This window comes from Puma concolor, chromosome B4 (assembly GCF_028749965.1).
Source record: "Puma concolor isolate L17-30 chromosome B4, mPumCon1.1.hap2, whole genome shotgun sequence".
Lineage (NCBI taxonomy): Eukaryota > Metazoa > Chordata > Mammalia > Carnivora > Felidae > Puma > Puma concolor.
In genome coordinates, this window is record NC_141673.1 from 117,822,991 (window position 1) to 117,849,125 (window position 26,135).

Consider the following 26,135-nt stretch of genomic DNA (forward strand, 5'->3'; position numbering starts at 1 on the left):
TTCAAGTACAGATAAATGAAAAGAATAAAAATAAAACAAAAAAAAGTTAGAATGGAAAGCTGAAAACTAGATATTTATCTAGTTCACTCTGAAAGAAATACTAAAAGAAAAAAGCAAAAATTGGTACGGAATAAAGTTGGAAGTGAAAAAAGAGCTATAGCAATCAATATATAGTTATTAAAAATATTTTTAGGGGCGCCTGGGTGGCGCAGTCGGTTAAGCGTCCGACTTCAGCCAGGTCACGATCTCGCGGTCCGTGAGTTCGAGCCCCGCGTCAGGCTCTGGGCTGATGGCTCAGAGCCTGGAGCCTGTTTCCGATTCTGTGTCTCCCTCTCTCTCTGCCCCTCCCCCGTTCATGCTCTGTCTCTCTCTGTCCCAAAAATAAATAAAAACGTTGAAAAAAAAAATTTTTTTTTAAAAATATATTTTTAAATTATGGTGTATTATGCACAGTTGTTTGACAGTATGCCATATGCAAATGTGCAGATGAATTGGTATTATCCACACAAATTAAATTATAAAATTATAATGAGAAAAGTTGTAAATGACCACTGATGCAGGAAAAATCAAGGTTTTTAGTAAAACTCCATTTCCAAAACACATGATTTGATATTCAGTGGATTTTTCCCCAAACTTTGAAGAAGTAATTAATTCTCATGCTTTCTGCATTTTTCTCAAGCATGTAAAAATATGGGAAGTATGTCAGTTTTTAAAAATGTAAACGTTATCCTAATCCAAAGCCAGATTAAAATAGCATAAAAATCAACCTTTTTATTTATGATACTGATACTGACTATAAAGCAACATGAGGAATATTGATAACATAAGGTTAAGTGAAAAACAATTTAAAATTGTGGAAACATTGAATGCAATTGTGACATTACAAATATGTATGGACAAAAACAAGGAAGATTTTTTGGAAACAATGAAAATTAATTTTGATTAGATGGAATAATTGAAGGTCTGTTACTTTTGTAAATTTCTTACACATTTCTTTATGTTGCCCAGTAAAAACAAATTTGAAATTTACCCAGTGTGATGCGTCTTATGAAAATGCGTAAGGGTCCAACTTCGGCTCAGGTCATGATCTCACAGTTTGTAAGTTAGAGCCCCTCATAGGGCTCTGGGCTGATAGCTCGGAGCCTGGAGCCTGCTTTAGATTCTGTCTCTCAATCTCTCTGCCCCTCCCCTGCTTGTTCTCTCTCTCTCTCTCTCTCTCTCTCTCTCTCAAAAATAAATATTAAAACAATTATTTAAAAAAAGAAAATGCATGCTCTTTTCAAAGAAAATAAAATAGAAAACCAAAGAGTGATTAGCATGCCTGTATAGTGGATGCTTCTCAAAGTGAAATATCTTGGCCATTTATTTTTATTAAAGTCTTCAATGGCCTATTCATTTGCCAAGTTCTATTTTTAAATAAAAGCCTATTTTTTAGTTTTGCAAGCAATAAGAAAGCAGCCTAGACATGTAAACTTCTGGTTTTCCATGCATGTGTATAAACTTTTAAAAGAACAGAATACATTTTTTGGTTTTGTGGATAGAGAATTGAGAAGGACTGGTGGTCTAAGACTGGTCTGCTAAATCTCAGCCCGGAACAATAAATGGCTGTCTTCTGGGGGAAGCGAATGACAACGTTGCTGCAATTGTATCTGGCTGATGCCACTCATGCATAAATAGAACAGGGGATTTCAATAAATACTTTCTGAGCAACTACTATGGTTTTCGCTAGCATACAGGCTTATTCTGAATTTCTTGAATTCCTTCTGGTTATATCTTTCTTTCTTCACCTAAACAGAAACCCTCTAAATCTGCTATTAAACACCACTCCCCTCCCCCACCCCAGTTTTACAGTAGTGCAAAGATTTCAACTTTCAAATTGTTTTTCAAGACTAGATCACCTTTAAACACAATTTCTTAGTTTATCTATGCTAAAAAATTTTATTCATTTTTCCACACATTTTTGCTATCTTATGATGCATTTCATTAATGATATGGAACCAAAAGGCCAAATGAAAGAGTTCGTATGTGGAAGGATAATGCATCGCTGAATTCTATTTTCACTTCAATTCTTGTTAAATTCTAGGAGAGTTAAGCCCACTAGATTATAAAGTAATCCTAATTGAAACATGTAGGTGAATAGAACTCTTTTCTAAGTTAGTGTGAATTAATCAGATTAGCTTTCTCTCCACCTGACTGACAACATCAACGTAGATACAAACATGTTTCTGTTGATTTTATGTAGACATTAAATATTTCTCTGTAATCTTAAGTCTCCCCATCGTGTAGAAAAAGAAAGATTTTTATTTTCATGGGGTGTAATAGACTTTCAACACATATTGGCTAAAAAAAACATTTCTGAGAGCAGAAATTATACCGTTAGAATTGATTAGAATTATTAAGGCTATTGCTTCTAAAAAAAAAAATACTACTCAAGAAGATTTAGTTACTCAGTGTTGTCTGTTGAATTAAGTTGTCTGCATTAAATTATAATACTTATCATCATGTTAGGTTAATGGATGACAATTTTCAGGTATTTGATGGAGTGAATTCCCATTACAAACTGACCTCAAGGCCTCTAACCCTTCGATGGGTCTGCCCTCTGAGGTGTCTTTAATATCCACCTCCACTCCTATTGAATCAGTACTGATATTCTCCAGATGCGACCATCCGTGAAGGAGCATCTGCCATCTGTCCCACCTACAGAGTAAGTTCTCATTGGAGCCTTTCCTGACTTGCGTTCGAGTCTGATTTACCCTTAAAAGTCTATTAAATTTCCTTCTTTGCTGAAGGAGAGCAGGGAGGTTTCTAAGAAGTGTACTGACGAGGGGAAAATCAGGCAAGTCTTGAAATAAAATGTGTGGACTTCCCCGCACTTCTTTTGCTCGGCTTGAGGACAAGTCCCTGTTATGTTCTTTCTTTTTGCAGCTCACAACTTATAAATGGCTAGTACATTCGAATGGTTATTCTCTGAGCCCCACTGCTCTGCAAGTATATAATTCATAAATTTAACCAGCTCCCACAGGCTGAATGCTTAAACTTCATCTTGTTAAACTGTCTAAAATCCCTCTTAATTAGACACATCTGGTGCAGCAAAAACATACATAGGAACATAGAACTCTTTTCTATGTTAGTGTGAATTAACCAGATTAGCTTCCCTTCCACTTGACTAAGGTGAATATCCCTGAAGAAATGGAGATTTTTGATTGAGAGAAAAAAGAAGTCACTTATTTGGTGCACGGAATTCTCTGGAAGATAGAGTCCCTTTGGATGGCCTGCCACAGTTGGAGCAAAAAGAACCAGGGATTTTGGTCACTAAGGAAAGAAGTAGGAGGTAGAAAGTGTGAATGGATGCCAGAGGCTAAATGCCATTTCCAAACATTTTTTTTTTCTCAGCTAATGATGCGCACCAAGAGGAGAAATGTTCCTTTTTCTCTCTCTCTTCCTGCATATGCATGTACTTCAGAATTGAAGCTGGCATTATCAGTAGTATAACCCAGGTATGCTAATGAGTTCAGAAAACCATCGGATTAGCCCGGATTTAACCTTAATTTATGTATAGCATGGCTTCTTTGGAGTTATGCTCTCTTCCGTTCTAAACAGCCGACTTCACAGGTACATTTCTGAGATACAGTCCACTCATATAAGAGGTGCTCTTTCATGCATTCATTCCACACACAAAAATGTTCATTAAGAGCCACTCTACACAGGCCCTGTTCTAGGCTCACTGAAGCCCTGTGTTTTGTGCTAGGCTGCTCATCCAAGAAACCCTCGTTAAAAGAAGCAGAAGAAAGATTTAAAGAGCTGTCTTGGCAGATCTTTTTGAACAGGGAATACTCACTCCTAATTTATATGTTTCATCAATTTTGGGTTTTGTGTCTGTGAGTGGCTTAAAGAAAGCATCGTAGTAGTCAAGAGAAGGCTTTGTCAAGAACCGATTGTTAAGATGGTATGTGTGTCTCTGTGTACATGCTAGTTTCTCTGTGGGATTTTGTTGAACAGTAAGTCTGCTTTGGATGCTTTTATCCTGTTTCATTTCCCTTTTTGTGCCTGTCACGTCCTTGTTTTTGGTGAAAGAACTAAGCTTTGCCCTTTTGGATTATTCCAGACGTTCTTTCCTGGCAGGCAAATGACTGCTGATGTACTCTGGCAGAGAATAAAAAACCCTCTATCACCATCCCAGTTAGTGACATTTAAAGGCTACTTGAAAGGTTATCCAACTTCTTGTCTTGTATCCTTACTACAATAATACCTCACCTATCTGACACCATCTGGGAATGAGGTATTCCACATAGGTGAAATTTCCAGATAGAAACTTAAGTACTGGTTTTAAAAATACAGAATTTTCTGCTCTCCTAAGCTTATAACATTAAACACAGCGTGTGAAGTGTGCTTCAATATCCTCTCTCCTCTAAACTACCTCCTCCTATTGCTTTTTATATGATATTCCATCCTTTTAAATCAGTAATGTTGGGTTAACCACAGTTCCAAACTTGCCCCTAACAGCTTTGAATAAAGAACGATTTCTTTCTGATAGCCTGTTGAAAAGAATTCTTCCTAATTACTCACTCCAAAGCAGGGGTGGTTTAAGTGAGATCTACAGAAGTGATTTTTGGGTAGGCGTAGGGTTATTATAGAAATATCAAAACTTAAGCATGATATTCAGAACACCATAGATTTTTAAGTATATGTCAGTGATGATGGCAAAACATTCATATGGAATATTTTTAAAGTAGCTTGATTTTTTAAATTAAATGTTCATTATAGATTCACTTGCAAAATTGAAATGAAATTGCCTAAGTGTTCCATCTCCTGTTCGAAACTGAGAGATTAATGGCAAACGAAAATAGAAAAAGAGAACAAATATTGGCATGAGCAGTTTGCTGGCTCCTTAAGGGGTAGCTTTTCATTTGCTTTGTTACTTGGTATCATGTGAGAGGCTGGAAAAACCTAAGTGTAAATACTTAGACCTACAGCCCCAGAAAACAACATGGCTTACAAACAAATTGAAAGTATATGGCAGGTTAGTTTAGAAAATTTTTAAGGACTGTTTTTGAACCCAATGTTTTCTACCCTTTTACATTGTGTTTCTTCCATGTGTTACCTAAGAATGATAGCAACAGTGATATCACATTTGTGTGAATGTTAGAAACACTGTTTTTCTGAAATGTAGCGACATTGTCTCTTCTTCTGTGCTGATACTCACTGCCTTATGTGTATTAAAAGCTCTTTGAGGCCCTAAAGTGGCGTTTTATTCATTTTATAGTCCCCTTAGCACTTAGTACAGCGTCTTTCACATTATTTGCCCATAACCGTTACTTAAACGAGTTAGTGTTTTAATGATGTGGTCTTTTTTGCTTCTTAAACCATGAAAGACATTTTAATGTGCACATATATATGTTGATCTGTATCTGTGAACATGACAAAAGAAAGAAAATGATCTTGAATACGTTTGAATGGCTTAAAAAAAAAAAAAGACAAATGTGAAAAATTTAAAACCAGAGGAAAATAGTAAAAAAAATGTAGCTGGAAACTCTGAGGTGTTGAAGGGATTCAAAATAATAACTAAGAAACTATAAAATGAAACTAAACCAATTTTCAAGTAAAAAAAAAGTGACTTTCAGGAAAATGAAAGGATGATAAATGGAAAAGTTTAGCTAGTTTTAAAAAACCCACCAAAGAATTAAAAATATAGCAAATAGGCAAACAAAAACAAATATTTGTTGTCTGTCTCTGTCTAGCACAAAACCATGTAAGATCTGAGAAAGAAAGCACAGATTCAGATCCACTGATTTAAACTCTTGAGCCACATTGGCTCTCAGGATTGACATGACAGCTTGGACTTTTTTTTTTTAAGAGTGACTGTTTTTAATCCTGTAATACAATTGGAGAGAGTCTATGCAGAAATTTTACATTTTCTCTTTCCTCCGCGTATCAGAGTAAACATCCCATACATTTTGCATATTTTCCTGTTAAAAACAAGTTTACCAACCTGAAATTTTGATTCTCTAACTTGCCATTACATTTCTACCGGAACTGAGTCCATTGTAATTGATTGTATGATGTTGCCTGCATTTCAGACGTGCTGGAGTGGTCAGTCACATCCTGGTGCTGTTTCATAGACGTGCTTGTCCATGTCACTATATTTAAGCCTGTGTCAGTATTTCCACTCAGAGACTTTTTTCATTCCCTAGGGCTTCTAAATAAGTCATAAAAATTCAAGCCCAACTCCAAGCTGGCATAAAAGGGCCTTTTTTTCTTCTCTTATGTATAAGGAACATAAGTGTGTAACTCCCACTAATTCTAAATTTGGTTAGGTTTGTAAACTCTTTACACACTGAAGAGGTCAAATAAGATCCATTGACACCTCTCCAGTCTGAGACTAAATGGGATGTCAAAAAGTTTTTACTGCCTGTGAAAATAACAAGACATTCTATTTAATGAATATGGAAGTGGTTTCTTTTCTTTCTTTCTTTTTTGGTTAGCTGTAGTTAGTTTTTCCCTTCTGCCTCCCTACTTTGTTTCTAAAATTAAACAGGTATTTTTCTATGTCAAAATGTGTCTTGTTGATGTAACAGAATTTTTACTCAGAATAAATATGTGTTTTCTTCCAGGCCAAAATTTTGGTACTTTTAAATTTTGGAAGCTTCTGCTCTTGTTTTCTGTTAGAAATTATATCATTTATAATTATGAGTTTGGGGGAAGCAAAAAAGTAACAACTTTGTTCCCTCACAAATGAGATAGTTCTTTTACAAAATTTGAATTTTCTCTTCGTTTTCAGTTTAGATGCAAGACAGCATGTTTAATGCATAATGCCTCTTTTCTCCCTTTCTTCTTTCACAACTTTGTTACCCAATTTCTCTCATATTCATTGTACTGAAGAAATAGTCAACGATTTTTATAAATCCAACAGCGAACTTGAAAGGATCCTCTAGTTCAATTCTTGAATTTGCAGATTTGGAAATTGCTATAGGCTCTATACTGAGCATTGAAATTGTTAGTTTTTTTGGACATGAGTTGCTTGATTGCTTGGAGATATGATCCAGACCCTTGGTACAATTAGTCTGATTGCTTTGGGCAATTTCAGCTACTTAATTGACATTTACTTTTATTTATTTATTTATTTATTTATTTATTTAGACGTTTATTCACCCTTGAGAGACAGAGAGAGACAGAACATGAGTGGGGAAGGGGCAGAGACAGGGAGACACAGAATCTGAAGCAGGCTCCAGGCTCTGAGCTGTCAGCACAGAGCCTGACGCAGGGCTTGAACTCACGAACCATGAGATCTTTTACTTTTACTTTTAAATAAAAGTAAATACTTAAGGATTAGTGTTGAAGTTTCGAGAACTTAGGCCAGCTGTGTGTGCATTTAAAATTCATTTCTCTATTGTAACAGCTGCAGTAAAAAGGTCTTTACACACGTTTTTAGACTACGGGTTGTAATAGACATCATTACCTGGGGATCCTCCTTTGCTTACTAAGGGAAATATGAATGATTTGCAGAAAATGCCTAAAAGCTAATACCGCAAGTGTGCATCTCTCTCTGCACATATGTATGGTCATAGTGGTAATAACTGAATTGAATGTAGTTAGGAAGACAAAGCGGCTTTTGAAAATGACCACTGATATCTTCCCTCTCCCTTTGGTGCACACTGGAGGCGTTGAGTCCTTCCTTACCTGGTAGTGGTCAGATAAAAGCTCGGGTGATAACAACAACCCAATGGAACGTGGTTTGGGGAAGATAGATTAGTGTCAGGTTTGAGCAGCAACATCAGTCGTCCACTTCCAATGATGTTAGTTCCTCCCAGTCAGAGAAGGAGCCAGGAACTGTTTTTCTCAGGCAAGTAAGACAGTGGTGCAAGACGCACTGAGGGACTGCAGAGTCTGATTCACCTTTAGCATTTCTTCAGGTCAGACACATCCAGATGTACCTAGAAGAGGTAAAACTGAAGTTTAGACTTCGCCATGTCACAGATTCGGGCAGCCCCTTGGTGATGGCATGTGAGGATGCTCTCAAGTGCGTGTTGTGTCTCCCACAATCCCTGAACTACAGATAGGGTTAAAAACAGCCTCTTGCCCACTTACTTCAGTGCTTTGGAGTCTCTTTGATACAGTGACCAAGATGGATATCTCTGAAAGAAAGAATGTGTTCCCTTTGTGATGCCATTACACACACACACACACACACACACACACACACACACACACACAGAGTACGCAAAAACCATTTTACCTTTGATCAAGCGATAAAGAGAACAAAAAACTTTAAACGGTGACTTTGAGAGGAATATTTGGGTGATATAACATTAAACTGGAAAACAGCACAAATGAAAACGAAAACTTTGCAAGTGCTGAAAGGTGATCAGAGACATTCATGAAATGGGATGTCCAAGAAACAGTTTGCTCTTTAAATTTTTACATAGTTGCTCATGCATTTAAAATTTAGAACTGATAGTCCCTTTGACTGAGCCAGACTCACGTTATGGTGGACAAAGCTCTCAGTATGGCAGAGACATTTCAAGTAAGAATGCCCCATTCTGCCAAAACTGTCATTATGACACTAAAATGTACCCTTTTGCTAAGGGCCAGAATTCAGAGTCTCTCCTTCCAGTTTCTACACTGATTTAGACAACAGATGCATAAAAGGCAACGTGGTATTCAGGATCATTTGTCACATGGCTTCGGGGCAAGAGGATGGCTATCTGGCAGGAGGGAGAATTCCTTAAATGCTACTGGGTCTTACATTTCTAAATGTAAAATCCCTGGCCAGAAGCTGCTTGGTGCCACGTGCCTTTGGTGTGATGTCTCAGGCTAACTCCAAGCAAGATGGTTGCAATATTGTGGCTACTTGAGAACCCACATAGCCTTCTCTAGTTTGCAACTGAGGTGGAGAGCCATTGTTTTGCATTTTCTTTTATCCTTGTCTTGACTGCATTTTTTGTCTTGGTGTTTGTTCTCTGTCTCTGTCTCTCTCTCTCTCTCTCTCTCTCTCTCTCTCTCTCTCCCCCTCCCTCCCTCTCCCTCTCTCCCTCCTTCTCGCTCCCTCCCTCCTTTAATTCTTTCTGAGCTGCTAAATCTATCCAGCTGGATCAAGGAGTTTTTTCACAACCTTGTCAGTAGTGCAATTGGTCGTGTCTTAGTTTTTACTGTGTCTCCTGGGTTCCTTTACTTTAGTCCTTTTCAGAAATATGGCACCAGTTCAGATTTACTCATAACCCATGGGGCCTCTGGTTTATCTAACCTGTGTACTTTTTTCCTTCAGATTTATTTATTTATATTTTTTCCTTAAAATTGTGCTTTAAAAAGTATAAACATAAATCATCTGGAATAGTAATTTTCAACTATCTTGAAAGGTGTTTGAGGACTATTTCATGGTTACTATGATTGAAGCAGTAAAATTTAGTTTATAGTTACAATAACTTTCCTCTCATTAGGAAAATATAAAAAAGCTCAACTTTATGATTTCATGACATATTACCAACCCCCAAATACCATTCCTAATCCCTACCCTCTAACATACACACTCAGTGAAATGCTAGTAGGAAGCTCAGAGAAGAACAATAAAGACAAATGACCTATCTATGTTCTGTTTGACCACATACTGTCTCTTAGGTGCTTTATTAAAATGACAGTGTAAAGGTCTGAGTAGAGACTCTGTTGAAACAATACAAGTTTAATCTGTATCTTGGCTATAGTTAAATCCCTACTGTTTCGTATGTGGTTTGGAAAATGACTTTGCTGGGTCTAGATTTTCTCTGTAGTCAGCCTCCTTACCTGACCTGAGATTACCCACTTATAGATTAGGCCACAGGAAGTTATAATGTGGAGAGAGCAGATTTGCCTTAGAAACTGGGAGCACTGTATTTAGCCAGAACTGCGAGCAACTGGGGATGTGTTCCAAGGCAAGTCTCTTTATTCACCGGGGTCTTCCTTCCTTCAGCTGTCAAATGAGGACGCGTCATTGCCTTCTGCCTTTGATAATCAGGGATTCTATGAAATGCATAGGGAGAAAAGGAAGCCCACGGTTGACAGAAAGTCGTAGTTAAATGCATACCATTTTGTCACTATTAGAACCAGGACTTGGTCTCCAAGCTCAGAAACATTTCAAAGGGGCTTCAGGGGGCATGGCTATAGTAAGCCCCCATGGTGGCAGGTAAAGGACCTTGCCCCAAGGAGGGTATTGGGCCCTGCGTGGGTAAGGAAACATTTCAAAGGAGCTTCAGGGGGCATGGCTCTAGTAAGCCCCCATGGTGGCAGGTAAAGGACCTTGCCCAAGGAGGGTATTGGGCCCTGCGTGGGTAAGGAGGCCAAGAGGGGAAAGGGCTTATGATTAAATATGGCAGTGTGTTCTTTATGTCTTGTGTCACTTTTAGGAATACCTGTCCCAAGATTATAAAAGTTCGCTTTTACATTTTCTTCTACTACTTTTATTATTTTAATTGTACACTTGTATAATTATAATCTACCTACAATTTTTTGTAAGTTATGTGAAGTAAAGATCTGGCTTCTGGTTCTTCCCCAACACGATCTGTTCCAATACAATTTATTGAGCACTTCCACATTTCCTTACTGACTTGAAATGCTACCTTTAGGGACGCCTGGGTGGCTCAGTCGGTTAAACTTACAACTTAGGTTCAGGTCGTAATCTCACCGTTGGTTGAGTTCAAGCCCTGCGTCGGACTCTGCTGTTGTCAGTGTTGTCTCTCTCTGTCTCTGCCCCTCCCCTGCTCGTTCTTTCTCTCTCTCTCTCTCTCTCTCTCTCTGAAAAAATAAACATTAAAAAAAAAAAGAAAAGAAATGCTACCGTTAGTATACTCTACCTTCCTTTATATGTGTCTATTTCTAGACTCTAATGTATTCCGCCAAACTTTTTAAAACACTCTACATCAGTAGCACACTGTTTTCATGACTGTAGCCTTATTGTGCATTTTGACATATGGCAAGGTATGTCCGCCTGCAATTTTTTCAAAATATTCTCATCAAGTCTCTTGAATTTGCCTTTCCAGTTGAACTTTGGAATAAGATTGACAAGTTCCATTTTAAAAATTTCATTGGAAATTCATTTGGGATTACATTGAATTTATGTATTAATTTGGGGAATATTTTTATCCTTACTATACCAAGTCTTTCCACTCAGGAACATAGTATATTTTTCCACTTATTCTGATTATTTTTCAGGACATTCAATAAATTTTTATAGTTTTCTTTACATAGAGTTTGCATATTTCTCATTAAATTATTAGATGTTTTGGGGCACCTGGGTGGCTTAGTCGGTTAGGCGTCTGACTTCGGCTCAGGTCATGATCTCACTGCTCGCGGGTTCGAGCCCCGCGTCGGGCTCTGTGCTGACAGCTCAGAGCCTGGAGCCTGCCTCAGATTCTGTGTCTCCCCCTCTCTCTGCCCCTCCCATGCTCGTGCTCTGTCTCTCTCTCTGTGTCTCAATAATGAATAAATGTTAAAAAAAAAAAATTTTTAATTATTAGATGTTTTATTTTGTTATTCTTATTGTTTCCATTCTGGATGAGTTCTTATCTATTACATATTATAATAGTTATCATGGATATGTAGGAAATCTGTTGGATTTTGTACATTTTCCTTATATAATATTGATATAATATGTAATTGATATACAATATTGATATAATATTGTCAGAGTACACACAAGCATATAACTGTCAGATAGTAACAGTTTTATATATTTATTTTCCTCTTTTCTCTGCTTCCCTTCCTCCTTCCCTTCAGCAGTTACATTCCATTGACCAAATTTTCCAAAACAATGTTGTAGTGATGGCAGGCTTTAAAGGGAGTTTTTCTTATATTTTTCTTATATGTATATATATGAATATTACATTTCTTATATTCTTATATTTCTCATATTTTTCTATTCTTATATTTTACCATTGAGTATAATGTTTGCAGAAAATTTCTGATATAATCACTTTATCAAGGTAAGGATCCTCTTCTCATTCCTAGATTATTTAATAAGAGATTCTCCCCACTCCCAAAACACACTCATAACAAATAGGTTATTGTAATTATCAGACACTAATCCCACAATTTTTAATACCATTTGACTGTCCCTTTTAACCTACTTATATTGAGTAAATTTCCTAGTGTTTACATTTCCTTAAATCCTTGGGAAAAATTCTGTTCCATCACAATGTATCATTATTTTAATATATTTCTGGATTTGATTCATTAACTATTTAGCCATTTTATATCAAAATTCTCAAGTGAGCTTTGTCTATAGTTTTCTTTTTTTCTAATGCTCTCCTTGCACAATTTTGATATTCCAGGTATGCCAGTCTTGTGGAATGAGCTAGAAAGTTCTTCATCTTTTTTCTGCTCTGGAAAAGTTTAAACAAAGTAAGGATTAGCTTTTCTGCTGCATGCCTTGAAGATTGGAGCGAGTTCACCTGTGAAATCATCTTGGTCTGGGATCCCTTGGTTCTCTATTCTTCCTCTTACACCTTTTCTCATCTTTCCCTTCCACGTCATTTACAGCTGCCTCGTCTTCACCTTCCAGATCTCTTGCTTGGTCTTCAGCTTTGCCCCATCCATTCTACTGATCAACCTTTCTGCTGCAGTCTTTCTTTTAATTTTGGTATCATGTTTTTATTTTCCAAGAACATCTTATTCCTTTTTCATAGCAGTCACAACCCCTATAGAGATTAGGGGTTACCTGATTTTCTACTCTCTACTTCTTTTTTTTTTAATTTTTTTAAGATGTCTATTTATTTTTGAGAGAGAGAGACAGAGACAGAACGTGAGCAGGGGAGGGGCAGAGAGAGGGGGGGACACAGAATCTGAAACAAGCTCCAGGCTCCGAGCTGTCAGCACAGAGCCCAACGCGGGGCTCGAACTCACAAACTGTGAGATCATGACCTCAGCCGAAGTCGGACGCTTAACCAACTGAGCCACCCAGGTGCCCCCTGATGTCTGTGCTTTAACTGGTGACCTTCATGATTCTTCCTGTGGCCCACTTTTATTCTCTGTGAACTGCTGAATTGCAGTACCTTCCCTGTTGGGAAAAGCAGCTAACACTTTGCCACGGTCTTGATCTCCACTTGTTTTGAGTTGTGGTTCTCTGTTTAGATTTCCTCATCAGTTTAATGCCATTTCATCTTTCATGAATTTTTCAACTTTTCTGATTTGACGACGGTGCCCTTTATTGTTTTCGAGCACTGCTTGGCATTTATCTGTTTTTAAATTTACATTCTGTAGTTTTAATGGGATTTTGAGAGAAAAGTAAATAAAGCTTATTGAGTGCACCATCTTAAAGGGAACTCTGTAATACAGACTGTTAGTAAGTGATTTCATTATAAAAGATGTTTGTTGCTGATAGTTTTTAGTGGGAGTTTGCACACATTCAGAATTATGCATAGATTCTGAATATCAAAGGAGTAATGAATAAAGAGTAATTATATACAAAATGGAACATGGGAACTCCTGGAAAATTCTTGCTAGGTTTCATGTACGTAAACATGACACATTTTGATGGGTAACACTTTCCAAACTACAGTGCTTGAATTAAAGATCTAAATATAATTTAAATTAAAAAATGTCTGTAATTATGATATAGTAGTACTTGGCAGTCTTCAACCTAATAAATACTACACTTCTAGGATGTGATTAGAATCTGAATAGATACTGCTTTACCCTGTAGTTAAGCATGTGGCAGGATATGCTAGAACTAACTTTTCTTTTTATCCTTCCAGTGGAGAACTTAAGTCCTTTGTTTGAGTGAATACTGTTGGGAATTTTTAAGTAAAAACAAGGAGCTAAAGAATTCCATTTCTTTTTGCCAATCTTTCCTTCAAGCAAAATTATCAATTAATGGAGCATTAAAAAATCATATGCTTCAGATTGGTTTCTTTTACCCTTTTGTACTTGGATTGCTTTAATAATTTTTAGCTAGTGCGATAAATGTAGCTGATTAAAGTTATACATCAAAATATACTGTGAGAGGGAAAGGGTTATATTTCAAAAATATCATATTAATGAATTGCATATTAAAATTTGCATCTTATTTATTTTGAAAATATCAAAATATCTCAACTTTCTCTAATACCTTTTTTCTTCCTTCCTTCCTTCCTTCTTCCTTCCTTCCTTCCTTCCTTCCTTCCTTCCTTTCCTTCTTCCCTCACTCTCTCCTCTTTCTCTCTACTTTTTCTTTTTTTTTTTTTTAAACAGTAAAGGGCATGGTCTTTGTTCAGGGCTCTGCTATCCAGATTCTTCCTCAGTTTGTTCAACTGTGGCTAAGCTGACTGAATATTTCGCCACATTTCCATGTCTCTGGGCAGTGATGGACTGACCACAGAATACTTTTCTATGAGTTTTCTTTCTTCCCTCAGGGATATACTTGATTGTCCAGCTGTCAACATGTGGAAACTGTACTATTTATACAGTAATTAATATAAAATAGACCACTGTTCCCAGTATCTTTCCTAGAGCAGCACCCTCTTTTATTGGAACACCTAACATTTTCAGAGTCTTTTGCTTATGGTAACTTAATTGTCATTGTGTTAGGCTGTCTCTGTAACACTGGGTGGGTCCTTCCCCGAATTAGATAGCAAATGCTTTGGTATAGGCTTTGAAGCACTCGAATCATACTGATGAGGTCGAGGGCTTTACCTACCATCACTGGTCAATATCCTGTGTTGGACAGAGAGAGTAAGCGGTACACATAAGACACGATTCTTAGCCAGACGTTGCAGGCACTGCCTCCCTCACAAGAAGGCTTTTCCTGGAAGATAGAGATTTGAAGGGCTTTCTTTTCCAATGATCCTGTACAGTCTCTGTCGAATATGCTAACGGGCAGCAGTATATCCAAGCACTTATTCTAAGAAAATATGGATTGAAGGCCTTGAAACTAAGAAGGGTAAGAGAAATGCCAGAAGGCCAGCTTGAGATCATGGCATGTACATTACTAGGAATAGACAGCTTTTTGTCACAGTCAGGAAATGAATATTTTTAAATTAATTAACCATGACAGATTCAAAAGGGATAGCTGTGGTTATAAAGCAAAGAACAGTTCTTATGCCTAGGTGTTGGTTTTCTCTTGGTACAACCACAAACAGGGGCACCTGGATGGGTTCAGTCGGTTGAGCATCTGATTCTTGATTTTGGCTCAGGTCATGATCCCAGGGTCGTGGGATCTAGCTCCGTGTTGGGGTCTGTGCTGGGCATGGAGCCTGCTCGGGATTCTCTGTCTCTGTCTGTCTCTCTCTCTTCTCTCCCCCTGCCCATCTCCCCGTTCATGCACCCTCTCTGTCTCTAAAATTAAAAATAAAAATTACCACAAACAGCAACTTAACACCATTAATTATCTCCAAGTTTTGTAGGTCAGAAGTGTGGCATTCATGACTGGATTCTCTGCTCAGAGTCTCATTAGGCTGACATCAAGGTGCCAGTCACACTGGGCTCTTAGCTGGGGGTACTGGACAGGAGCTCACTCACAAGCTTACTTAAGGTTTGGCATAATTCATTTCCCTGTAGTTGTAGGACTGAGGTCCCCACTTCTTTGACTCTTGGCTTCTAGAGGCTGCCCCATTCCTCTGTCTGGTCCCCTGCATTTTCTAACCAGCAACAGCACATAGGTTCCTTCTCACACTTGAATCTCTCTGCCCTGCGCCCCCACAGGAGACACTCTGAGTTAAAGGACACATGTGATTTAACTGAGTCCACCCAGATAATCCAGGATAATCTCCATATTCTAAGGTCAACTGATCGATCATCCTAATTGTATCTGCAGCACCGCTTTTAACATGTAGTGTAACATATTCACAGATGTGATCCTGGAAGGAAACTCATGGGGGCAAAATTCTGCCTATCCCAGCAGAGATCACTCAGTTATGGGCATTTAGATAAGATTTTGCCCATTCAACCTCGAAAGTTTAGACAACAAGCATTATCATTAGTGTGATCTTTTGATTATCACGTATGAAAAATATACTGCTTTAAATGCTTTCGGTATGGACGGTCTTTAAAATGGGTAATCAAATCTTGTCTAAATAAATTAGTTGAGATTTACATAATTAGTTACATATGAGCACAAAAATCACACATATGTATTCCCTTTATACATTTGGTTAGTCTTGCTTTCCTTAACAATGCTTTTATCTCATAACATGAGGCCGACGTTTTAACATTCTGGCAACCATCAGACAACTGACAGTGTATTTCTTTTTTTTTTTTTTTTAATGTTCATTTATTTTTGAGAGGGGGGGGCAGAGAGAGAGGGAGACAGAATCCAAAGCAGGCTCCAGGCTCTGAGCTGTCAGTACAGTGCCCAACATGGGGCTCAAACTCACAAACCACGAGATCATGACCTGAGCCCAAGTCAGATGCTTTAACCGACTGAGCCACCCAGGTGCCCCCTGACAATGTATTTCTAAGGTAGATGCCTAGATGGTTACCAGTGGGATGATGAATGTCGACTACACATAGTAACAGCAGCTGCCATTTATTGAACACTTACAATGTGTTTGTGTTGTGCTTTACCCTCATGTGCTATCTTATTCAGCCCCCACAGTAGTTCTATGATCTATGTTGTACTATCCTTGGTTTGAGAGAACAGACTTAGCAGAATTTGCCCACATAAGCTGTGATGTTGCAGAGCCAGGATCTGAGATCAGATCTGTTTGACTCTAAAACCTTGCTCTGCACAACCGCCCTTTATTTTTTCACATACCTAGGGAAAGTTACAAAGATTGTAGTTTATCCTTGGGAGATCCTCCTGCCTCCTTTTCTAAGCCACCTTCTACTTCCTGGCTCCCTTTTGTTACCTCCAAAGGAGCCTATGTCCTTATGCTGTGGGGAATCCCCCACCATGAGATGCAAACAGCATGGTCTAAATAGTTTGGGGCATAACAATGATAGTAATAATAGCTGGTAATCACTGAGCACTTATCAAGTGCTAGGCACTGTGCTAAGTACTTGACATGCATTTTCTTACTTAATCCTCATAAGATCCCCGTGAAATAGGTACCGTTATCATCCCCCATTTCCCACATGGTATTTTGAAAGCAGAACTTGTAAATCTCTAAGCGATTGAATGTGTGCGAGAGTTTCAAAGGAGACTCCTTGGCTTCTCTGGGCCATCCTAATCGTGTCCCCATTCCAGAAGATTAGTGTCAGCCTTGTGGCTCCTTCATCTTTGGCTACAACCTTCAGTCCAGAATTTATGTCATCACTTCCTTTATCGTACCGCAGCCTCTTTCTTTCAGGGTCCCCGTCGGGCATTTAAGGCTGGAGATGATGTCATGAGGACAGAGCTTTCTCTGTAGGAGAGGCAATGGCACTCAGGCCATAGACTCCCAGGAAGAAGCACAGAGCATCTCTATAGAGAGGAGAAGGAATCCAGGGACATAACAGTGGCCAGAGGGAAGCAAGCATCTGCCTGAAGCAACCTCCCTGAGAGCTGTGGAGTCCAAACATGTGGAGAAGGAATTATCTTCCTTCCCCAGCAATCACACAGGGCAGGGGTGATATGGGCCCTTTATTACAGGGACCTGTTCCTTTGGAAGTGGACACAAATATGTTGAGAAAATGAGCAGGGCTACAGTCAGAGCCCTTCCTGTAACATCCTGAGTGGCCCCAGAATGCTGAGGCAGGAAAGGAGCCGGCGCTTGCCTGGAGCCTGGGGTAGACATCTAGGGTTTCCCTTACAGCCCCTGCTAGTGGCTTCTACTTGAAGCCACTCCATATAAATCCACAGAAAAATTGTGCCTTGAATTGCAGAATAGATACATTTCACAAACATTAGATTTAAATTAAACCAAGTTTTGAGGATAGTGTAGACACTTGGTATTTTCAGACGCCTGCACTGAATCCTTGTGTTATATGAACAATGTAACTCAGCTTCTGCTTCTTAAGTTTATATTGTGAGATATTGGTTCTTTCTTACATTTAAGGTTAAACAACAATATCAACTGCCTTTTATTAGGTCTGTCACTGTGTCAGCAGTAATGCCTATTAAAATATTGCATCCTGGTTGTGAAATGTAACTGAAGTTACTGGAAAATATCATACTGAGTACATACACTGTGACTATCCTAGTTTTCAAACCACAAAAAATGCTGTCTTTACATGTGAGTGTATGTTCTCGGTGTTTGATCTTCCTGTATTAATGAAGATTGTTACTTCAGGGGAAGAATTAATTTTTTTGTTTTAAATGCTTTCCCCAAAAGTTGGACTCAATAGCATTCCTTTATAAAAAAGAAAAAATAAAACCCTCACTTGTAATCTATAATTAAAGCCAAAGTTTTCTTTTAATTTTAAAAGCTTGTCCTTGAACTAAAATAACATGGAACATTTTAAAACATGGCTCCAAGCTGCTGTAGATACATTTTATTTAAACCACAGAGACTGCAGTTGGATTTCTCAGGGCCAGACAGACTACAAATTATAACTGTAGCAGAAGCGACTGTGAATTTCTGGACGTTGTAGTACCAGCAAGGCTGGTTGTTTTTCTGGAGCTGTTCCTCCCTTTGGGCTCTGCTTGTGAATGACTTAATCCCTGTGTTGAGATCAAATGTCATGCCCCGTTGCCATGCGTAGATGGAGCAAGCAAAACCTCTTTTTCCTGTGCACAAGTTTGACGTGCTCGCCTGCAGAGGAGCAAGGCAGTAGGTCAGAAGAGTCACAAAATAGAAGTTGTCAAGTGAAGCTAGAACCCAGTGAGACTCCACAAGCTGGATGCACGATAAAAATATCCTTTAAAGCAGAATCCCATTGTTTATTATGGCAAGAAAAGGGGATCGTATCCATGATTGAATTGTAAAAATATTTTTACTAAGGTCATTTTTGTACTTACTATTCTGGTATTAGGTTAGCAACTCTAATGCCAGATTAGAGCTAATAATATATTGTGTTGCTCTATGTACTTTAGAAAGCACATGAACATCTGTTATTTCGTTTGATCGCCACTACAACTCTGCGTGGTAAAAATAAGGATAATTACTCCTGCTTTCTCGCGGAGTGGGAGGGAGTGACCCACTGATACATAGCTACTTAATGGCAGAGCCAGAAAGAGAAGTTGAGTCTCTCAGCAACTCTTTCAGGCTCTTTCCACTTGACTTTACGGTGTTTTCCATCCTGGTGAAGTGCACTCAAAATAAAAAATCATTTATGGAGTAGAACTCTCCAAAGCAGTGACTCTTAACTTATTTGGAGCTGTTCCCCCTTTTGTACACGGGCTGCTTTGAAAACTGGATAAAAAGCTTTGGATCCTTCTCCAGTGGAACTCACATCCACTCTCCCCACCCTACACTGTAGTGTGACCCACGTGGCAGAAGAGCTTTCTCTGATTCTTTAGATCTCAGGAGGATTCTCTTGGACACACTTTATTCGTGCTATGTAAGATTGAGCCCTTCTGAGGATTTCTGACTATGCCTGAGGGTTCTGTCTTCAAAGCATCTGTCGCCATGTGCTTTCCAAACTATGTTCAGTTTATGGGTTACTTTGCCATCCCACATATGCAGTCCCTGTTGTGCATCACACTGATTCAGATATGAGATGTACTCCCTTCCTCAAGTGCCAGCAAGGCCTTCCACTCTCAGGAGACGCGTGCATGTAGCAGACCGTATGCACCATGTGGAGGGAACGGAGGAGGGACTTATATCGCAGCAGTCACATACGGAGCACTACTTTTCCTTGTTCTTAAGTGTCCTTTAGACAGCCCACATGGGAGTCTTCCCTTCCTGTTGTGTGGTCCACAGCCTAACAGCATCTCACTAGTTTCACGCTTCCTCCTTCCCCCCACTTTCCTGCTACCCCCTAGGTCCCCAGTTGCCTCAAACGCTCCAAGTTCTTTTCACTCAGTGTAAGTGTAATCCAGCTGTCTCCAGCTTCAGCTCCCAAACTCTGTTTCAGGCCTACCTTTGCATGCTCAAACCCACCCACCAGGTTTGAGCATGCAAACCTGGTTTTGCTAAGCAAACCTAAGGGGCCTTGGGGCTCCTTCCCTTCCCTTTCCTTATAAGGTATTTGTGATATTAAATGGGAGCTTCTCTTCTTCAGCTCTAAGTCTGTATAATTTTCGGAGTCTCAAGGATTCCTTAAAACCCAACCATTATTACCCCTAGGTTTGGAACCCCAGTTGAAGATAGTTCTGGAGTTTCTAGTCTCCTTGGGGCTGTGTGAGTTTAGAACTTTCTCAGAGTTCCTCTTTGGAGCAGAGTTGATGATTAGGCACAGGGTGCTCTCACGACCTCCGTGGGGTTGGATCCAGGTCAGGACAGCTGGTGTGGAGGTCATCTCTGTAATGGACTTGCCCATTCCATCCCCCTGGCCAGTCGGGAAACTGAGGGTGGTATTGAAGCTTCTGGGGAAAAGAAGAAAACAAATCAATGAATCCAACAGAAAACACTTTGGTTCATGAGATGTTCTTTAAGAAAATGATACATATATGATGAGGAAAACTCAAGAACATAATATAGGAATAGAAAATGGTGTGAAAAAATGGATAGTGATTTAAAAATTTTTTTCTTTAACATTTATTTATTATTGAGAGACAGAGAGACATAGAGCATAAGCAGGGGAGGGGTAGAGAGAGAGAGGGAGAGACACAGAATCTGAAGCAGGCTCCAGGCTCTGAGCTGTCAGCAGAGCCCGATGTGGGGCTCAAAATCACAAACTGCAAGATCATGACCTGAGCCAAAGTCAGTCGCTTAACTAACTGAGCCCCTGGATAGTATTTTAAGAAAGGAGTAGATTAGATAATTTCTTCCATTTGATCCCAATTTGAAACTGTGTTATTCTAAGAGATACATTCTTTCCCCCAGTGATAGGTTTTCCCTTGTTGTTGATGGTCTGTGATTTTAAAGCATTGCTGCTTTCATTCTATTTCCATTTCCAAGGTTATCTAGCATGTATAGTCTTGTTCTTACCTGTGATTGAGCAGGACAAAAAGATTTTCATCTTACTTGAAAGCAGGGATAGGATTGGGCTACAGTGTATCGTATTTCTGAAGGAAACATCCCGTTCAGTCCCACGATGGGACTTAGAAATATCACTAGTGAACATTTTTGTTGAGAAACTGGCAGAGGTATGGACTTAGGGGTAGACCAGAAATGTCATTATAACCTTGTGTTGATGAGGTAGAAATCTTCAAACTGGAAATCAGGCCCTGTGCATGTTTCCCACAAGCACTGGAGTAGCTTCTGTGATTCCCTGATCCTTAGCTTACTCTCTGACCGATCAACCAGAGGAAGGCTGGGGGGGATGTTAAAATAAAGGAGCAAGTTCAGACACATTTTGCCTTCTCTAACCAGCTCATCACAATTAGACTATTTTCTTCAAATTCTTTCTGCTGTCATAAAAAGACTCAGCCAGAGTCAAAAGTCACTTCATTCACGTCTTTGTTTTAACCATTGATCTTTTAAATTTGGGTATTTGAGGTAAACTATATGTAAACTTCTTTCCTGGGAAGAAAGGACTGTCTTAATATTGACTATGCATCAGATAACTCTATCTTTACACAGAGCTAGGGAATCTGATTTTGAGAGAGAATAATCTAGAGCAAAGATAGAAAGTATAAATATGATTACATGCCAGGTATAAAAAATAAAGGTATCAGAAATAGAAAGGCAGAGGAAATGTATAATAGGAAAGAAAATCTAGAGAAGAAACCTCCAAAAAACACTCCATAGTGATGTGGGGAAAAGAACACTTGAAAAGTTACTTGGATTGAGAAAGGAAAGGGCTGAAGGAAGAAGGGAAAATCAGAATAGAACTGAAGGGGCCCCTGGGTGGCGCAGTCGGTTAAGCGTCCGACTTCAGCCAGGTCACGATCTCGCGGTCCGTGAGTTCGAGCCCCGCGTCGGGCTCTGGGCCGATGGCTCAGAGCCTGGAGCCTGTTTCCGATTCTGTGTCTCCCTCTCTCTCTGCCCCTCTCCCGTTCATGCTATGTCTCTCTCTGTCCCCAAAAAAATAAACGTTGAAAAAAAAAATTTTAAAAAAGAACTGAAGAATGGCTCTTATTTCCAGGCCACATTCTGCATGCCAAAGGATCAGAGAATTTTTAAATACCAGGAATTATTGACAAGTTAGGCCTGAATAGGCTCTTGAAGGAATTTGTGGATTCCATCTTGAGTAGTGCGGGTGTGTCTTTAAACTGATATTCTTTATTTATTGAGTAGTACGGGGCTTACGTATAAGCCTTTTATAAGCCTTGTTCAGTCTTCTCCCAGAGTTCCATAAATAAGATAAGAAGGGACTGTGAAGGGGAAAAGAGCGTATTGAAATGTGCACCGAGTCAACAACATCAAGGAATCTTTCCTTCTCGTACTAATGCAGAAACTGAAGATAAGCTGGTAAAAAGCGGAAATGGTCATCGTTGACCAGTTAGCAGTGAATCTGGAATAAGAGGTTTCTTTAAACCAGGGATTAAAAATAGAAAGCAAAATATATGGCCATAGTCAAGCCCTGTCTTATCTTCAGCTTTTTCGTTGTGGGACAATTCTAGGAATCTCTGCTTTCACAGGAATGCTGTAGGAAACTATGCACATTTTCTGTACTTTTGAAGATTCCTTGGAATTCACTATATCACTGTGAGAGTTAAGGAATGACTCATAGAGTGGTTCATGTGTCCACTCTCTATCTGGAGTCACTTAGAACTGTGCTGTCCAATATAGCAGCCTCTAGTCACATGAGGGTACTGAGCACTTAAAATGTGACTAATCCAAATTGAAATGTGTTTAAATGTATGGGGGGAAAAAGCATGGAAAATATATCATTGCTTTTTATATTGATCGGATGTTGAAATGATAATATCTGGGACTATATTGAGATAAAAAATATTTTATTAAAATAATTTTTATCTTTTACCTTTTACTTTTTTTAAGTGTGGCTACTAGAAAACTGAAAATTGCTTATGTAGTTTGCGTGTGTGGCTCACACTGTGATTCTTTTGGACAGCAGTGCCTTTGTGGTGGCTGTAGGCAGCAAGTTAGGGAAAGAGCTTCTCATTACAACCTGTGATTGTCAAGGAAGAGACATCAAAGATAAGGAAGTCAGAGTTCTGTTTGGCTGAAAACTGGTTGGTACACCTTCAGTCCCACTCCGGACGAGCACAGAATTCTACTCTTAAAGAAACCCTGCTATCTTCATGGCCGTTCATGCATATGGTAGGGAGCCACATCTGTAGCTCACCTTTGTTCTTGTCACCAGAACTGCCAGAAATCAGTGTGAAGGAAAGAACGAGTTTGTTGCCCTTCTTACATTTTGACTTCCTTAAAATACAGGTTCTGTCTCATTCATCCCTAGCACCCAACAAAACTGATCTGTAGTTGATTTTGTGTGTGTGTTAAGGTATAAAGAAAATGCATAGATGAATGAATGGCTGCATACATGAATGGTTCACAAGAAAAATATAGGTTCTGTATAGATTCAGGCAAAAGATCAAAGGCCTTGTGGGGAGCCTGGGTGGCTCAGTCGGTTAAGCATCGGACTCTCGATTTCGGCTCCGTCATGATCTCACAGTTGGTGAGACGGAGCCATGCTGTCAGCACGGAGCTTGCTTGGGATTCTCTCTCCCCCTGTCTGTCTCTCTCTCTGCCCTTGCCCCACTCTGTCTCTCTCTCTTTCTCTCTGTCTCTCTCAAAATAAAAAAAAAATTTTTTAAAGACTTTGTGATGGTCAGTGAACTAAACCGGAGGGAAGAACACGTGAGGTTGGAAGCCAAGTTTTTTCTACAACAAAGCATAAAACACCCGACAGTGTGTACCAGTGGCCCCTTTCTGTACAGCCAACATCTCTTCTAAGTGGCTGCTGTTCATGTCACACTAGGTGTTAAATACTTTAATATTCTCGGGTTGGAAGAATTTCTTAAAAAAAATTCTTTAAATCAGTGAAGAGAGGTAATAGTTTCCCTCTTCATGGACTGTAGGAGAAAATTATTTAGAAAATTTACAGAAGGTAGTATTATCCACTTTTCCATCTTTTTAAGGGTGCAGAGTTGACCTTGGTTTTATTGCTGCTCATTTCTGATGGAATCACGCACAGGCCACTTTAACTTCATCTGCACATGTACAACATGAGTCACTATGCTTTCAAATAGAATTTTTTTATAGACTATAAGCTTCCATTTAGAAAAGCAGAGTTGTTTTTAAAATAAATTTCCCTTGAAATTTCAAGTGATTTAACTAAAGGAACATTTTAGAGAGTAGGGTGGGAAGAAAGTTCTATTTTATTTTTCATTGTCTTTGAAATTCAAAACTTACTAAGTTAGTTTTGCAAGATTCGCCCATATTTGTTGCTGGTGGATGCCAACTACTGTGGCAAGTGATTGTCTGAGAGGGCCAAGGAACAGTCGTGCGGGAGCAGGGAAGATGAGCCCCAATATTGTTGAATTTGTGTTTCTTTTACCTGTCTTTGTGCATGCTGGGCTCATGCATACTTATGTTTCCTCTCATCCCCCAGGACCAAGTCTTTGGTATCATAAGCCTGCTTCCTTTAAGAAAAATACTTCACAGGGGCACCTGGGTGGCGCAGTCGGTTAAGCGTCTGACTTCAGCCAGGTCACGATCTTGCGGTCCGTGAGTTCGAGCCCCGCGTCAGGCTCTGGGCTGATGGCTCAGAGCCTGGAGCCTGTTTCCGATTCTCTGTCTCCCTCTCTCTCTGCCCCTCCCCCGTTCATGCTCTGTCTCTCCCTGTCCCAAAAATAAATAAACGTTGAAAAAAAAAATTAAAAAAAAAAAAAAAGAAAAATACTTCACATCCACTACTTTTTCCTTGGTTACTTCTCTGAGAGCCAACTTCCCACAGTAGCACAAAGCCTAGGACCCATGGAAATACTTCCATTTTAATTTCTTTTAAAATCAAAAGAAAAATGAACATAATAGTAATGCATATATAGGAAACGTGGCTTACATACATCAATATGTTGATGTAGTCATAAAATATAACTTTAACATGGGTGCCTGGGTGGCTCAATCGGTCAAGCGTCCTACTTCGGCTCAGGTCATGATCTTGTGGTTTGTGAGTTTGAGCCCCACATGGGGCTCCATGCTGACAGCTCGGAGCCTGGAGCCTGCTTTGGATTCTGTGTCTCCCTCTCTCTCTGCTCCTCCCCTCCTCACACTCTGTCTCTCTCTCAAAAACAAATAAGCATTACACACACACATACACACATATATATAACTTTAACATTTTTTTATGTAGGAAAGAGTATGCCAAGACAAAGGTACCTAGAGCACACAAAAATCATAACGCAGCCCTGAGCTTACTGCTTAATTCCCTCAGGCCCTTCCTTCTGCTTTCCAACATGACTACTACTGTTTGTAATCTGACAGTTTAGCATCCTCATAACATAATATGTTCTAACGTGATAAATGACTCTCTTCATCAGTTAGTGAGTCTGTTAACAAAGAATCAGTAAGAATCCTTCCTGCTACGTGGAGCTAAAACAATGAACATGACAGACAGCATATTGTGGGAAACAAGCATTGAACAAAGAGGTGTGCCAAATACTACAAAGAAATACAGGACGCTATAAATATGTAACAGAGGGATGTCATCTAAGTACATTTTTTAAATATTTGACTTTTTTTTTTTTTTTCAACGTTTATTTATTTTTGGGACAGAGAGAGACAGAGCATGAACGGGAGAGGGGCAGAGAGAGAGAGGGAGACACAGAATCGGAAACAGGCTCCAGGCTCTGAGCCATCAGCCCAGAGCCCGACGCGGGGCTCGAACCCACGGACCGCGAGATCGTGACCTGGCTGAAGTCGGACGCTTAACCGACTGCGCCACCCAGGCGCCCCTTAAATATTTGACTTTTAATGTGCCCTTGCAGAGATTCCTTATATATTTAAAAGAAAATATGAATATAAGTTATTATTTTCCCTATTTTATATAAAAGTTAGACTGTTCAACTCAGCAACAAAATACAACCCGATTAAAACATGGGCAAAGGACTTGAATAGACATTTTTCCAAAGAAGATATACAAATGGCAAATCATGAAAAGACGCTCAACATTAGAGAAATGCAAATCAAAACCACAATGGGGTACCACTTCATACCCATTCGGATAGCTACTATCAAAAAAAAAAAAAAAATTGGGGATGCCTGGGTGGCTCAGTCGGTTGAGCGTCCGACTTGGCTCATGTCATGATCTTGTAGTCCATGAGT

The 26,135-nt window shown here is 39.2% G+C and overlaps 1 protein-coding gene across 5 annotated transcripts in view; it reads left to right on the top strand.

The window, feature by feature from the left end:
• The window catches only part of MKX (mohawk homeobox), a 69,483-nt gene that overhangs the window by 16,572 nt on the left and 26,776 nt on the right, over positions 1-26,135 (top strand). The window contains exon 6 of one of the 5 annotated variants that reach the window (XM_086714682.1): positions 17,229-18,284. The exons of the other annotated variants lie outside the window; for them this stretch is intronic. Within the exon in view, the coding sequence (XP_086570808.1) occupies positions 17,229-17,248 (20 nt within the window). The 3' untranslated portion in view covers positions 17,249-18,284. Of the gene's footprint in view, positions 1-17,228; positions 18,285-26,135 lie in introns of those variants that run through there. 5 annotated transcript variants of the gene reach the window in all.